Genomic DNA, 15459 nt, shown 5'->3' on the forward strand with positions numbered 1-15459 from the left:
CTGCATAACCAGTCCTAAATACTTCTCTGAAGTCCTTGCAGCAGGCAACTAAAGTCACATTTACCCCAGGGAAGAACAAATTCAAAGCAAGAGAATTCTGTAAACCAACCCCACAGCAGGAGGACTCCAGCCATGATGGAGGAGTTTGTACCTGCATCCCAGTTCATGGGGATATCCACAGTCCCTGGGGATGATGCCACAGCAGAGAGGCAGAGAAAGCTCAGAGGCAGCACTCCTACACCTCCCACAAAGAAAAGCAGGTATTCTGCACACAGGCAACTGCATGCACAGCACAGGAGGCTTTGCAGGTGCTGTGCCCCTTCTGACTGCGCTGCTGATGCACTTTCCAGCTGAGCTGCAGCACCCTGGTACTGCAGGGACTCACGCTCCACCAAGAACAAGACAAAACTGTGTTCAATTTATCCAACATTTCTACTCCACTGTCAGTTCCTCCGTGCTCCTCAGCAGAAACTGCCTGGGTGTGGCGGAAGCTGTGCAGAGGAGCTCTCACTGGCAGAGCTCCCTCCTCCACACACTCGCCCGCTCAAGGGTAAGACAAGGGACAAAGTATTGGACATCAGTGCTCTCTGGGGTCGCCCCGCCCTGCTTCTGTTTGTGGTGATGTTCATATGTTGCTCTGCTGCCTCTCTAAACTTGAAGAGCGGCGCTTTGCCTTTCCTGGGCACTGATTTACCTCTTCCCCCCCAAAAATGAACACTATTTGTTACTAATAAATCATATTTTAAAGGCACCAGTGTATTTGGCAAAGCTTGTCTCAGTGAGATGAAGCTCGTGTCACTTACACAGTTACAGAACTGCCTTAAGTCAGCATAATTTTTACCCTAAATATTAATGATGTTAAATCATTTCTCAGTCTCTCCAAAGAAACAGATAATTCCTTAAGCGTGGGGAGCGAGAGATCACAGGGTACTTTCTCTTTACTTTTCTATATCCATGCTGTTTGAGGGTAGCACAAGTTGTAAAACTAAATCTAAACACCAACAGCCTGGAGCAGAGCTCACAGCAGGCTGTGGGATGTGAAAGCGTGCAAAACCAGGGATGGCTTCAGACATCGTCTCCGGCTGTCTCACTGCTGTGTCCAACATGATGGACATTAAAGTGACTCCAGAGTTAAAAGGTGGTGGTCCTTGCTCTGATCAGGCTCACTTCGGGTCCTCCAAATCACAAGTCACTTCTAAATAGAATTCTGTATTTATAATTAGGGGAGCAAACCCATAACGACACAGCAATGGACAGATGCTAGAAACCAAATCCTTGAGAGGCCGCCCAGTCATGGCCAGAAGAATCTTTCGTCCCTGATGCCAGCAGACATGGCTCAGCACTAAAGGAATCTGAAACACTGAAGAGCCTTCAGACTGTGAGAGCATCATCTTCACGACATGGACAGTTCTAGATCCAGTACCCCCAGTTCTAGATCCAGTACCACCCCACTAAAACCAGCACAGTTCCTCAAAACCAGATGCCCTCTTCCAAAGCCAGCCCTGTAGGTTCATCTTCCACTGAAGGCACAACCCTCCTGGGGCCTCCACTCTTACCTTGTTCTTCTCAGACATGAAACGGATACGGAAAGTTGCAGTCATGCCCGGTAGTACCTTTTGCCAGACACGATTGTGACTGACCAACTTGAAATATGGTGAGCTCTCCATGGCGACCATCACCAGCCGAGGAACCTGAAGGAAAGACATGAAACTATAATTTTGCCACTCATGGAAACACAAGACGAGACCTGGCCACATCCTGGCAAAATCCTTCCTCAGCCTCCCTGCCAGAGCACCTTTCACTCCAGAGCTAAGTGTGCAGACCACACAAGGGTGGGCTCAAATCCCTTCTGCCTGGGCAAACAGCTCTAGGCCAGAGGCAGACGGGCAACACCTCTCTGGGAAGGAAGCGCCAAGCGGGGAAGACACCAGCAGTACGGAGTTACAGTCACACCATCAACCAGCCCAAAGATCCTGCTTGCTTCTGCCTACACACATCCGTGCAGTCCCACCTCCAAAGGGGGAGGTCAAACAGTATTTGTTATCCTGGAGGAAGGAAAAAAGTCCCTTGTAACAGACCTGGTGTGAGTGAGGCAGTCAAGCCGCGGTGCCACAGAGCAACACACGCAGAGCAGCAAGAGAAGACAGACACCATGGCCTTACTGGCAATAAAAGCAAGCTTAAGAAGAGAAAAAGGAGGAACACAGGAAAACAGAGAGACGAGTAGATGTCGTACTTTGGGACATGGTCTTCTGTTGAACTTAGCAGGGCTGGATCGATGATTGGACTCAACGATCTTAAAGGTCTTTTCCAAGCAAAACCATTCTGTGATTCTGTGATCAAACCTTCATGTCCCAGCACTTACCTTGTCATTGTTTCTCAGAACCACTGCCTTTTCATAGACCTCAGGGGGGACAAAGTTCTGAAATACCAACTCCGACGGGAAAGGCTGGAACAAGCTCTTTTGCAGGTCAACTGCTGAGAACTGGAGACACAAGACAGACAGTGGTGAGTGGTTCAGCTTATGGGAGGAAGATTCATGAATGAGAATTCAAGACTGGTCTCCACAGACATACAGTGCCCCTTGGGGAGCGCATTTGCCCGGCTCACTCTCGGGAAACAGGAGCTTACCCATCCACGTTTTCCCCTAGCAGAAGGAAACCACTGCCCCCCCGCCGCAGTTTGAAAGTACAACAGAGCCCAGTCACCAAGGGGTCTGGAGGAGCTGGAGGCAAGCCTCTTACAAGCATGCACCTTCTGCAAATATCACATCAAAAAGCAAAGAGAAGGGCAGGAAAAGGCTACCTTGTGATGAGAGGCTTCATTCATATCTCGAAGCTGGGTAATCTGGGGCAGCTTCACCACCCGAGTAGGGGCCAGCATCTGCTTGGTGGTGAGAGACTTCTCCTTCACGAAGGCAGAAGGAGTGGGCTGAAACACAAAACAGCAGCTCAGCAAGAGCTACAGAAATTGGTCCAGAAAGGCTTTACTTGTTCAAATGCCACTGACAGGTAAGTTTGGAACCTCCTCTATCTGGGTCCAGTCATGTCTCCAAGTCTTCAGCCAGACACAAGACAGACTGTGGTGAGTGGTTCAGCTTCTGGGAGGAAGATTCATGAATGAGAATCCAAGACTGGTCTCCACAGACATACAGTGCCCCTTGGGGAGTGCATTTGCCCGGCTCACTCTCGGGAAACAGGAGCTTACCCATCCACGTTTTCCCCTAGCAGAAGGAAACCACTGCCCCCCCGCCTCCGCAGTTTGAAAGTACAACAGAGTCCAGTCACCAAGGGGTCTGGAGGAGCTGGAGGCAAGCCTGTTACAAGCATGCACCTTCTGCAAATATCACATCAAAAAGCAAAGAGAAGGGCAGGAAAAGGCTACCTTGTGATGAGAGGCTTCATTCATATCTCCACGCTGGGTAATCTGGGGCAGCTTCACCTCCCGAGTAGGGGCCAGCATCTGCTTGGTGGTGAGAGACTTCTCCTTCACGAAGGCAGAAGGAGTGGGCTGAAACACAAAACAGCAGCTCAGCAAGAGCTACAGAAATTGGTCCAGAAAGGCTTTACTTGTTCAAATGCCACTGACAGGTAAGTTTGGAACCTCCTCTATCTGGGTCCAGTCATGTCTCCAAGTCTTCAGCCAGACACAAGACAGACTGTGGTGAGTGGTTCAGCTTATGGGAGGAAGATTCATGAATGAGAATCCAAGACTGGTCTCCACAGAAGTATAGTGCCCCTTGGGGAGCGCATTTGCCTGGCTCACTCTCGGGAAACAGGAGCTTACCCATCCACGTTCTGAGCTAATCAATAATTTCTGGACCACTTTAAGCAGGCTCAAACTAAGAATCTCCTTAATAGGCACTTCTCCAAGAGGCTTCCTTCTCAAAAAGACAAAGCAGAGCCTACCTCCAGCTGAGCCCTCTACTAATGTGGTCACACAGCTCCAGAGCACTTACTGAAACAGCCACAAGCACTCATGGAGCAAGTGAAAGTTGCTCCACGGCAGACAACCTTGGGATGATCTTTACTGTAAGACCGAGGCACCAAGCCCCACACGGCCCTCAGTATTTCTTTTGTTACAGAGCCTAGAAACCAGCACCCCAGGAGGTAACACTCAAGTCAGGGAAAAGATAGGTGAGGTGAATGCTGGATGGTGGTAAGATTCAGCTCTTTGCAGCTAAGCTACCAGCAAGAGTGGTCTTGACATCTCCTCTTCCATAAACTTTAAATGGATTCTTTATTTTTATTCTATGACCGCTGTTTTCTTTAATGCCACTGCAGAAGCATGTCTGAAAATATACACTAACAGCAAGTGTTGACAGAGGCATTCATCAGAAAATTCCTCCCTGCTTTTTCTCCCCACTTGCAGCTGTGTTGTTTCCACTCTAAAGGCACAGGTGGATCCCCTGCTCCTCCACAGAGGTCCTGGCCATGCTGAGGCCAGTGGCTGCTAGTTACTTGTGTGCTTGTCTGATGTGTTCCCGAGCTCCTGTGCACTCCAGGGCAATCCTTAACCAATTGGTTACAGGTCTTACACTGGCAATTTTCTGCTCAAGAGCCCACCTCAGTCATCGACACGTTTGGACACTGAGCAGTCATGTGAGAAAAGCAGATTTAAACAGATATCTGAGAAACCACTGATCAGGATAAAGCACATCCACTCCGCTCTGCCCAGGGCGATTCCCCCATAGAGCTGGCAGCATCCCGCAGGCTGCAAACGTAACACCCTTCTAGGAGTCCCAACGTTGTTCCAACCCAAAACATTAATGCAGTTGGTTTTGTTAAATCTTAAGCAATTACCACAGGGCCTACAGCCTTCAGAGGCTGTGGAGGCTTTTGCAGGCCGAAGGACACAGGGAAATGGAGGCTGTCTTTGAAAAGACTTTGGCTGAGAGAAGGAGAAGCAAAGTAACAAGAAGAAATACCACGGCGCATGACCAGTTAATCTTAGCCAATAATATTTCTGGCCTAGGTGGGGGAACAAGTAGCAGAACCCAATCATTGTAAAGAATACATGGCATGTTCTTACCAGTTAACATATATAAAGGAGCCATTAAACCTTAATAAAGGTCTTCTGCTCATCAGGCAGTAGTCCTTGCATCAATCCCCTCAAGAGGCCAGTGCTACTACCCCTGAGGGAGTCCTGACTCCAGGCATTTCACAGGTTCAGCAGGAGGATGGAAACTGGCAGGGTCCTCATGCCCTTGTGTTCTGCCCCGGTCTTCCCCCAGCACTGTGGTTACCCACAGTAACTGGGATGGGAGCTGACTCCAGCAAGATCCACCACCTTCAGCGAAGGTTATTTATATCAGCCTAGTGCAGATCAGGACTTCAATGTCTCACTGGCAAAATATGCTTTCTTTTTCCCCTAGCAGAAGGAAACCACTGCCCCCCCGCCGCAGTTTGAAAGTACAACAGAGCCCAGTCACCAAGGGGTCTGGAGGAGCTGGAGGCAAGCCTGTTACAAGCATGCACCTTCTGCAAATATCACATCAAAAAGCAAAGAGAAGGGCAGGAAAAGGCTACCTTGTGATGAGAGGCTTCATTCATATCTCGAAGCTGGGTAATCTGGGGCAGCTTCACCACCCGAGTAGGGGCCAGCGTCTGCTTGGTGGTGAGAGACTTCTCCTTCACGAAGGCAGAAGGAGTGGGCTGAAACACAAAACAGCAGCTCAGCAAGAGCTACAGAAATTGGTCCAGAAAGGCTTTACTTGTTCAAATGCCACTGATAGGTAAGTTTGGAACCTCCTCTATCTGGGTCCAGTCATGTCTCCAAGTCTTCAGCCAGACACAAGACAGACTGTGGTGAGTGGTTCAGCTTATGGGAGGAAGATTCATGAATGAGAATCCAAGACTGGTCTCCACAGAAGTATAGTGCCCCTTGGGGAGCGCATTTGCCTGGCTCACTCTCGGGAAACAGGAGCTTACCCATCCACGTTCTGAGCTAATCAATAATTTCTGGACCACTTTAAGCAGGCTCAAACTAAGAATCTCCTTAATAGGCACTTCTCCAAGAGGCTTCCTTCTCAAAAAGACAAAGCAGAGCCTACCTCCAGCTGAGCCCTCTACTAATGTGGTCACACAGCTCCAGAGCACTTACTGAAACAGCCACAAGCACTCATGGAGCAAGTGAAAGTTGCTCCACGGCAGACAACCTTGGGATGATCTTTACTGTAAGACCGAGGCACCAAGCCCCACACGGCCCTCAGTATTTCTTTTGTTACAGAGCCTAGAAACCAGCACCCCAGGAGGTAACACTCAAGTCAGGGAAAAGATAGGTGAGGTGAATGCTGGATGGTGGTAAGATTCAGCTCTTTGCAGCTAAGCTACCAGCAAGAGTGGTCTTGACATCTCCTCTTCCATAAACTTTAAATGGATTCTTTATTTTTATTCTATGACCGCTGTTTTCTTTAATGCCACTGCAGAAGCATGTCTGAAAATATACACTAACAGCAAGTGTTGACAGAGGCATTCATCAGAAAATTCCTCCCTGCTTTTTCTCCCCACTTGCAGCTGTGTTGTTTCCACTCTAAAGGCACAGGTGGATCCCCTGCTCCTCCACAGAGGTCCTGGCCATGCTGAGGCCAGTGGCTGCTAGTTACTTGTGTGCTTGTCTGATGTGTTCCCGAGCTCCTGTGCACTCCAGGGCAATCCTTAACCAATTGGTTACAGGTCTTACACTGGCAATTTTCTGCTCAAGAGCCCACCTCAGTCATCGACACGTTTGGACACTGAGCAGTCATGTGAGAAAAGCAGATTTAAACAGATATCTGAGAAACCACTGATCAGGATAAAGCACATCCACTCCGCTCTGCCCAGGGCGATTCCCCCATAGAGCTGGCAGCATCCCGCAGGCTGCAAACGTAACACCCTTCTAGGAGTCCCAACGTTGTTCCAACCCAAAACATTAATGCAGTTGGTTTTGTTAAATCTTAAGCAATTACCACAGGGCCTACAGCCTTCAGAGGCTGTGGAGGCTTTTGCAGGCCGAAGGACACAGGGAAATGGAGGCTGTCTTTGAAAAGACTTTGGCTGAGAGAAGGAGAAGCAAAGTAACAAGAAGAAATACCACGGCGCATGACCAGTTAATCTTAGCCAATAATATTTCTGGCCTAGGTGGGGGAACAAGTAGCAGAACCCAATCATTGTAAAGAATACATGGCATGTTCTTACCAGTTAACATATATAAAGGAGCCATTAAACCTTAATAAAGGTCTTCTGCTCATCAGGCAGTAGTCCTTGCATCAATCCCCTCAAGAGGCCAGTGCTACTACCCCTGAGGGAGTCCTGACTCCAGGCATTTCACAGGTTCAGCAGGAGGATGGAAACTGGCAGGGTCCTCATGCCCTTGTGTTCTGCCCCGGTCTTCCCCCAGCACTGTGGTTACCCACGGTAACTGGGATGGGAGCTGACTCCAGCAAGATCCACCACCTTCAGCAAAGGTTATTTATATCAGCCTAGTGCAGATCAGGACTTCAATGTCTCACTGGCAAAATATGCTTTCTTTTTCCCCTAGCAGAAGGAAACCACTGCCCCCCCGCCTCCGCAGTTTGAAAGTACAACAGAGCCCAGTCACCAAGGGGTCTGGAGGAGCTGGAGGCAAGCCTGTTACAAGCATGCACCTTCTGCAAATATCACATCAAAAAGCAAAGAGAAGGGCAGGAAAAGGCTACCTTGTGATGAGAGGCTTCATTCATATCTCGAAGCTGGGTAATCTGGGGCAGCTTCACCACCCGAGTAGGGGCCAGCATCTGCTTGGTGGTGAGAGACTTCTCCTTCACGAAGGCAGAAGGAATGAGCTGAAACACAAAACAGCAGCTCAGCAAGAGCTACAGAAATTGGTCCAGAAAGGCTTTACTTGTTCAAATGCCACTGACAGGTAAGTTTGGAACCTCCTCTATCTGGGTCCAGTCATGTCTCCAAGTCTTCAGCCAGAGTTGGAGCAGCCCACCACACGCCCAGCTCCTGGAGGTCTGGTACAGCTGGAGCAGCACTGGCCAGTGTGCCAGCAGGACAGCAGATATCACTGCCCACCCACAGAGGATGGAAAGAAGTACACTCATGCTCCAGCTAGTCCAGCTGAACACCCAGGAAAATCCTTTAACTTGGCTCCAGTGGCACATTCAGGCAAGACTCTGGACTTGCCCTGAAGCAGCACACAACCCAAACCTCACTGCACCACGAGAGCCACCTCTGACAAGCACAGCGGCCACATACGGGAGCCCGCGGCCAGCTTCCCAGTGCTGCTGGACAACAGGAGAAGTGGGCAGAGGAGGGACACAGGGGAACTTCACAACCCAAACACAGCTCTTACCTGGCCTGTACTGACAGTCAGAGGCTTCTCTGCCTCTCTGCCCCACTTCCAATCACGAGATGTTGCCACTTTGCTCTGGAATCCATCAGCCCTCTTGGGAAGCCCCACAGGCTGATAGCTCCTGCCAGTGGCCATGTCTCAGTCACCTGGAAAAAGCAACAACGGGACTTTGAAAATCTAGAAATCCCATTTGTGGCAGATAGGATACCCCTGTGTCTCCAGGCTTCGGCATCCTTCCCATGTGAACAGGGGGCCTCCCCACCCTGTTTCTTGAGCAGACCATGTTAAAGCTGCGGAGCTGAGATTCATAGAAGTAAAACCCTGAGTTATTTCCCCCCTTCAGCCAAGCAGCAAGGCTGGACAACCTGTGACAAGCAGTCTGTGCGCTCCTGAAGCAGTCTGAGATCTGTATGTTCCCACTCCGCACGGGACACGCTCTGGGACGCACAAAGCAGCTCCACCGTCAGTGGGCTACTGCACTTGTGCCCTGGCGACGACGGGGACTCCTAGCCTGCCCCGACCCACCCGGCACAGTGAGGTCACAGAGCGGGAGGCAGGGCTGTGCAATGTGATGGCAGACACGGAGGGGTGCTCAGCGCCCACCAGGTCCCCGCAGAGGGGTGGTGCCTGCCCGCGGCCCCCCGGATCCAGAGCAGTGTCTGTCAGCTCAGGGGAGGGGAGGGAGACCGCGAACACATCACGAGAGCCCAGGCCTCCCAAAGGGCTGCTAATGCCCACACAGCTCCAGCAAGGAGTTCCCATCCACCTACTGCAAATTGGGAAATAACTCTCTCCAAGAAGATGACATCTGTTCATCTTCCCCACACCTCCCTTAGGTTAGAACTGCTCATGAGTCAAATAGGTGAACTGAGGCACGCATCTTATGAAGCAGCATTATTTCTTTCTTTATTCGTGAGTGCAACTGCAGGAGCAGCTCCCTCTGGCAAGCAGGAAAGTCCTCAACCTTTATCAAAAACTGAAGAATAGGCCGTATCTTTTCAGGGCAACACCACTCTCTCCCCAAATTTACAGCCTATCACAAGGCTAATACAGGGCAGTTACCCAGCTGCTTTTAATAGATTCGATTTCTCTACCCAATTTGTTGTATAGAAGTTCTTAAATTCCTAAGCGTATCTTGTACTGTACCAGAAAGGTACCAGGAGATAACATTTCTCTTCTCCAAAATACTTGCTCAGCCATTTCTTGGTGAAAAACAGCTTATGCAAACATATCTTGCAGGAACATTACAAGTTCGGCTCAGCAAGGCCCTCCACCTTAGTGCTAGAACTTCCATTTTGTAAAAGCACAAGTAGCCGAACTCTCGCACGTACCAAGGCCCTGAAGTCTCTTTTTGGTTGCCCTTGGGCTGTGCATTGCAGCTCCCTAAGATCCCACATGGAAGAGCAGGAATGGGCAATAGCACAGGGCTGTACCAGGCTAGGAACACCCTAGGGATGCCCCTAACCCGGGACCCAGACCCGAAGGGGAGGGTCTGTCTGGCGTATCAGACCCTCTGCTCCCCTCGGAATGGAGTCCTCTGCCAGTACAACCTGTCTTTTCTTCCCCACAGAGGTGGCCATAACACGGAGGTAGGGCCTGTCTGATCGTGGCAACACCTCTGGGCTAGATGAGCTGTCACCCACGTCTGTTGCCTGACCTTCCACCTCCAGAGCCTCACAGCCGCTGTGCAGAGGCAGCTGGGAAAGCGAGGCGGGCCAGGAGGGGCTCGCCCTGCCCCCCTGACTGCGGACTGGCCCCCACTCACTCCTGAGTGACGGGGAGGGTGTAGGATCCTCTTCATCCTGGCTTTGTGGTGGGGGCTGCTCCTCTTGATGTCCTGGGGAGGGCAGAGCAGGGCTCCGTGGCCCATCTCTCTCTCAGACTCCCTGGTTCTAAAACTACCTCCTTCCTCAGGCTGCTCTGCCACCAGCCCCTCATCCCGTTGTCACCTCTCTCCCAGCCGCTCGCTCTGCTGCTGTCACTTCTCAGGGACAGGCTCTGGCATTCCCTGCAGCCTGGGACCTGGGTGGCTGCATGTTTCCCTGGCAGTTTGCTCTGGGCGGCTGCACTCGCTGTGGTGAGCACAGAGGACGCAGCTCTCTGCCGGGTGGGCGCCCCAGCCCAGCTCCTTCCGAGAGGGCGACGATTCCCCCTGGACTCACTCCCTGGCTGTGTGGTGAAGCCACCCGCCCTGCACCTCCTCTCATGGCTGAGCCAACACCACAGGGAGGGCTTCCCTCTTCCCTGTGGCCAGGGCACCACTAACCACCAGTGTGCACGACTGAGAAATAATAAGCACCGGGAACAACCAGTGTATTCCCCAGCGGCCTGTTTGTCTTTTTCCTGGGCAGGGGGCCCAGGTCGCAGGACTCGGCGCCTTTGTCGTGCTCCAGGAGCAATTCTACATACAAGAAAAGGTGCATGTGCTTCGACGACCAGTCATAGAATCATAGAATCATAGAATCACTAGGTTGGAAAAGACCCATCAGATCATCAAGTCCAACCATTCCTAGAACTCCTGCCTGTGCGAGATGCCCCACAGTGCTTATCCCTGGTGAGAAGGCAGCGGCCACCCTCCGCTTTCCCCCTCCACCTCCGGGGGGATGTGTGCTCCCTGCTCCTTGGAAAATGCTGACAGGAGTCAAAAATTGCCTCCAAAGGTCGGGGGAGGGATTGAGCGTCCCCCAAGCAAACGCCACCCCCAAGAACCGTTTCTGTAAACAACCTTTACCGTGACATTTTGTTAGGAATTAGTGATTGATAGGAATGATTGGACTCAATCCTGTGAGTCTTTTCCAACCTACCGATTCTGTTATTCCGTGATTCTGTGAATCTTCGATGGAACCGTGGCTGCAGAGGTGGTGATGATGTTCCTCCTCCTCGCAGGTCGATGTCAGGATCAAGCTGCTGGACTTGTGGTGGCTCCCGCAAGCCACCTCCTTCCTGACAAGCATCTTGGAGGGCTGTGTGCGAGACACCATCCTCCTGTACCATTTCCAGCTGAGGAACAGGCAGCACGTTGCCTTCCCCTTCCGGGACATGGGCATTCTGTGCTGTGAAGACAACGGCCTCTGTGTGCACTTTTATGCTGACTGTGCCTCCGAGCTGATGGCCAACTCATCATCACTCCCATCAGAGAGAACTCACCCAAAGAACTCACACAAAGAGGACTTTAAGCTCCACCTTCTGGTTGGGGGAGATTCCCGAAAAAAACTGTTCCTGGCCACAAAGGAAAAGGAGGATTAGTGGTGGGAAGCTGCAGAGGGCAGGGGTCACCCTTCCTCACTCCTGTCATCCTTTCCTCTTGGTTTATAGTTTTTCCTTAACTGAGGAATGTATGGTTGGGCAGATGAGGAAACTGGTATGATTCAGTGGAGATATGGCTGTTGAGAAGCTTATAATAACATTAAAAATCATTCTTGGAAGTAATAGAATATGCATGAGATTTGCGGGCAATGTTCTAGAAATGTTCTAGAAGATATCTTTGTGGAAAGTGTGGTGAAGCCCTGGCAGAGGCTGCCCAGGGCAGTGGGGAGTCTCCATCCCTGGACGGGCTCCAAAAATGTGTAGACGTGGCACTTTTGGACATGGTTTAGTGGGCACGATGGGGTTGGGCTGAAGCTTGGACTGGATGATCTTAGAGGTCTTTTCCAACCTTAATGATTCTATGATTCCATGAAAGTGCTGGGGTCAAAAAGAGACACTGCTTCTCCTATCCCTGCTGCTTCCACTGCTCCCTGAGGGAGTGAACATTGCCAGGGAAGGTTTTTCCCCCAAACCCTGGCTTTTTGGGGGCCCAGGGGTGGCTCCTGTCCATGTTGCCCACAGAGGCATCCTGCAGCCGCCGAGGGGACAGTGATGGAGAGCATTGGGCCTGAGAGGGAGGCGCTGGGCTTCCCGCACAGGCTGAGCACCCAGCAGGTCTCCCTGGAGGAACGGCGTCCACCTGATGCTGTGACAGCAGAGCCCACCTGCGCTTGGTCCCTGCAGGGTCTGCTGCCCCAGTTTCCCCAGGAGAAGTCTTTCGGTGCGCTTACCTGGGCATCCCCTCTGCGTTTCAGGCAGCGCCGAGGGCCGATGCGGTGGAGCCAGCGCAGGATGCTGAGCTGCGGGCAGCGCTGGGCGTGCTGCGGTGCTACGACCTGCACTCCGTCGTGGAGGAATGGTTCCTAGAGGTGCTGCAGACCGACCTTCAGGCCAACATAGCTCCTGAGTTCTGGAACTGCATCAACCAGTATGAAAACGCAGCCGAGGAGCCCCAGTGCTCCGCGCTCCTCCTGGATGCGTTTTGTCTTCTCAAGTGCCGCCTGGAGCCCTACCTGAACAGCCTGGAGCTGCTGGAGCGCTGGACTGAGGCAGGCTTGCTCCTGGGGACCGGCGCCCAGACGCTGCAGGAGAAGGTCTACACCATGTTCAGAGCCATCCTTTTCTTCACCACGACCAAATCCTTCCAGGAAATGATCCAGCAGTTCTACAGCCGCACTTTCAGGATATACATGCGGCAGTGGAGGAAAGGAGAAGATGGAACGAACGAGGGCGAGAGCAGCATGAGCGAGGCCGAGCAGGAGAGCGATACGGAGGAGGGCGGAGGAGAGGCCCCGCTGTGCGCAGGCTGCAGCACCAAGAAGGAGCAGTGCTGGTGCCCCCAAGCCATGGAGCAGTTTCAGCAGCTCAATGACATCCTGTATGTGGGGTTTGGGGTGGTGGCTGTCACACAGAGCACTTGGATGGGCTGGAGGGGCGTGCAGCAGCAGGTTTTCTTGGTGTTGGAAAATGGGAGGAGTTACCGGGTGAGGTCAGGCTGTCTCCCAGTACCGGGCAGAGAATGTGTCACAGGGATTTTGCAGCTTGGGGTTCAATAGGGCAGATGTCTAGACAGAAGGTTCCTCTCCCTGGATGTAGGAATACCTTCTCCTGCTCTAAGGCTGTCTGTCCACAAACCCTTCTAAGGTGTCAGTTCTTTGGCTGGACCGCTGGGCAGAGTCCAATGGCAGGAGGTTTAACAAGGCCAAATGCCAGGTCCTGCACTTGGGGCACAACAACCCTATGCAGTGCTACAGACTAGGAGAAGTCTGTCTAGAAAGCTGCCTGGAGGAGAGGGACCTGGGGGTGTTGGTTGACAACCGACTGAATATGAGCCAGCAGTGGCCCAGGTGGCCAAGAAGGCCAATGGCATCTTGGCTTGGATCAGAAACGGCGTGACCAGCAGGTCCAGGGAGGTTCTTCTCCCTCTGGACTCGGCACTGGTGAGACCGCTCCTCGAATCCTGTGTTCAGTTCTGGGCCCCTCACCACAAGAAGGATGTTGAGGCTCTGGAGAGAGTCCAGAGAAGAGCAACAAAGCTGGTGAGGGAGCTGGAGAAGAGGCCTTATGAGGAGCGGCTGAGAGAACTGGGGTTGTTTAGCCTGGAGAAGAGGAGGCTGAGGGGAGACCTCATTGCTCTCTACAACTACCTGAAAGGACGTTGTAGAGAGGAGGGTGCTGGCCTCTTCTTCCAAGTGACAGGGGACAGGACAAGAGGGAATGGCCTCAAGCTCCACCAGGGGAGGTTTAGGCTAGACGTTAGGAAAAAATTCTTTACAGAAAGGGTCATTGGGCACTGGAACAGGCTGCCCAGGGAGGTGGTTGAGTCACCTTCCCTGGAGGTGTTTAAGGCACGGGTGGATGAGGTGCTGAGGGACATGGTTTAGTGTTTGATGGGAACGGTTGGACTCGATGATCCGGTGGGTCTCTTCCAACCTGGTTATTCTGTGATTCTGTGATTTTTTGATTCTGTGTCGAGGGAGGTGGTTATTCTCCTCTACCCCCCTCTCATGAGAACTAACCTGGACAACTGCATTCAGTTCTGCAGTCCTGCCCACGTGGATCTGTTGGAGCAAGTGCAGAGGAGGCCACGGAGATGATCTGAGGGCTGGAGCACCTCCTGTATGAGGCCAAGCTGAGAGAGTTGGGGTTGTTCAGCCTGGAGAAGAGAAGGCTCTTGGGAGACCTTAGAGCAGCTTCCAGTCCTGACAGGGACTCCAGGAAAGCTGGGGAGGGACTCTTGGTCAGGGAGTGCAGGGAGAGGATGAGGGGAAACAGTTTGAAGCTAAGAGAGGGGAGAGTTAGATGAGATCTTGGGAAGAAATGTTTTGCTGTGAGGGTGGGGAGGCCCTGGCTCAGCTTGGCCAGAGCAGGGGTGGCTGCCCCATCCCTGGAGGGGTTCAAGGCCAGGCTGGATGGGGCTTGGAGCCCCTGATCCAGCGGGAGGTGTCCCTGCCCATGGCAGGAGGTGGAACTGGATGGGGGTGAGGTCCCTTCTGACCCAAACCGTTCTACGATTCTAGGAATATCAAGTGTATTTCCTTGTAGGATGCCTACCTGATCTCTAGCACAAGAGGATTAACTTTAGCAGATCTCTAACTAATACCAGAGAACATCTGAAAGGAAGATTTATTTCTGCAATACAGAGACTTTTAATAAATGTGGCATCCTTCCACCAGAACAGCAGCTGTCCCAGACCTACAGGACTTGCCAGGCTGAAAAGCAAGTTTAGGAGTGCTTTTGTTCACGTGCTTCATTTTCTTTTTCTTTCGAAGTGCTCTGGGGCTCACTAGCTTTACCTGAGGGAAGAAAACGGGACAACACTCAACGATCATTGTGATCCAAGTGAAGCCGTTTTATTTTGGGTTCGTTCTGCTTTTATAAGATTGTTTAACCTTAGCCGCCTTCAACAGTTACCTTCCTAATTTGCGTAACACAACAGAGTCGTTATACCCTTTTATAACCTTGAGGACCCTGGCTGTGGCTTCCCAGCTCCTCCCAGCCACAGTGCTTGGGCTGCTCATTGTAGGTTGCTCCCCAACAATTCATCCGTTTTCTTCTTGAGCGACCCACGCACTATTAAAAGCATCAAAACACTTAAAACTACAATAATGGCAATCAAGATAAAGAATCCTTGCTTTACCGCTCCAACAAGCCATTTTCTTGACCTGTGACACCGCTTCAAGAGCTGCAACTCCTGGGGCTAATAAACCGGCGAAAAATTTTTCCTCAAAACTCCAAAAACGTATTGTATACTTGGTGTAAACAACGTTAACTTTCCCAAATAACAAGGTCCACCAACTGGTTTGCTGGGTATTCCGCCCCATGCTCTGTCACCACA

The 15459-nt window shown here is 51.7% G+C and overlaps 3 protein-coding genes across 3 annotated transcripts in view; 2 read left to right on the forward strand and 1 right to left on the reverse strand.

Moving 5' to 3' along the window:
• Positions 1–8450, reverse strand: part of LOC138729394 (hydrocephalus-inducing protein homolog) — a 68542-nt gene extending 60092 nt beyond the window's left edge. The window contains exons 1-4 of the mRNA XM_069873607.1: positions 8331–8450; positions 7675–7800; positions 2365–2484; positions 1557–1691 (exon numbers count right to left, since the gene is read on the reverse strand). Of these exons, the coding sequence (XP_069729708.1) occupies positions 1557–1691; positions 2365–2484; positions 7675–7800; positions 8331–8450 (501 nt within the window). The remainder of the gene's footprint in view (positions 1–1556; positions 1692–2364; positions 2485–7674; positions 7801–8330) is intronic.
• LOC138729405 (anaphase-promoting complex subunit 2-like) overlaps positions 1–13177 on the forward strand; it is an 83555-nt gene extending 70378 nt beyond the window's left edge. The window contains exon 3 of the mRNA XM_069873619.1: positions 12408–13177. Coding sequence (XP_069729720.1) covers positions 12408–13177 — 770 coding nt within the window. The remainder of the gene's footprint in view (positions 1–12407) is intronic.
• SSNA1 (SS nuclear autoantigen 1) overlaps positions 1–14707 on the forward strand; it is a 107420-nt gene extending 92713 nt beyond the window's left edge. Inside the window, exon 4 of the mRNA XM_069873618.1 lies at positions 14687–14707. The gene's annotated coding sequence lies outside the window, so the exon portion shown is untranslated. The remainder of the gene's footprint in view (positions 1–14686) is intronic.
• The last annotated feature ends 752 nt before the right edge of the window (positions 14708–15459 follow it).

Source organism: Phaenicophaeus curvirostris, chromosome 20, assembly GCF_032191515.1.
Source record: "Phaenicophaeus curvirostris isolate KB17595 chromosome 20, BPBGC_Pcur_1.0, whole genome shotgun sequence".
In the NCBI taxonomy this organism is placed as follows: Eukaryota; Metazoa; Chordata; class Aves; order Cuculiformes; family Cuculidae; genus Phaenicophaeus; species Phaenicophaeus curvirostris.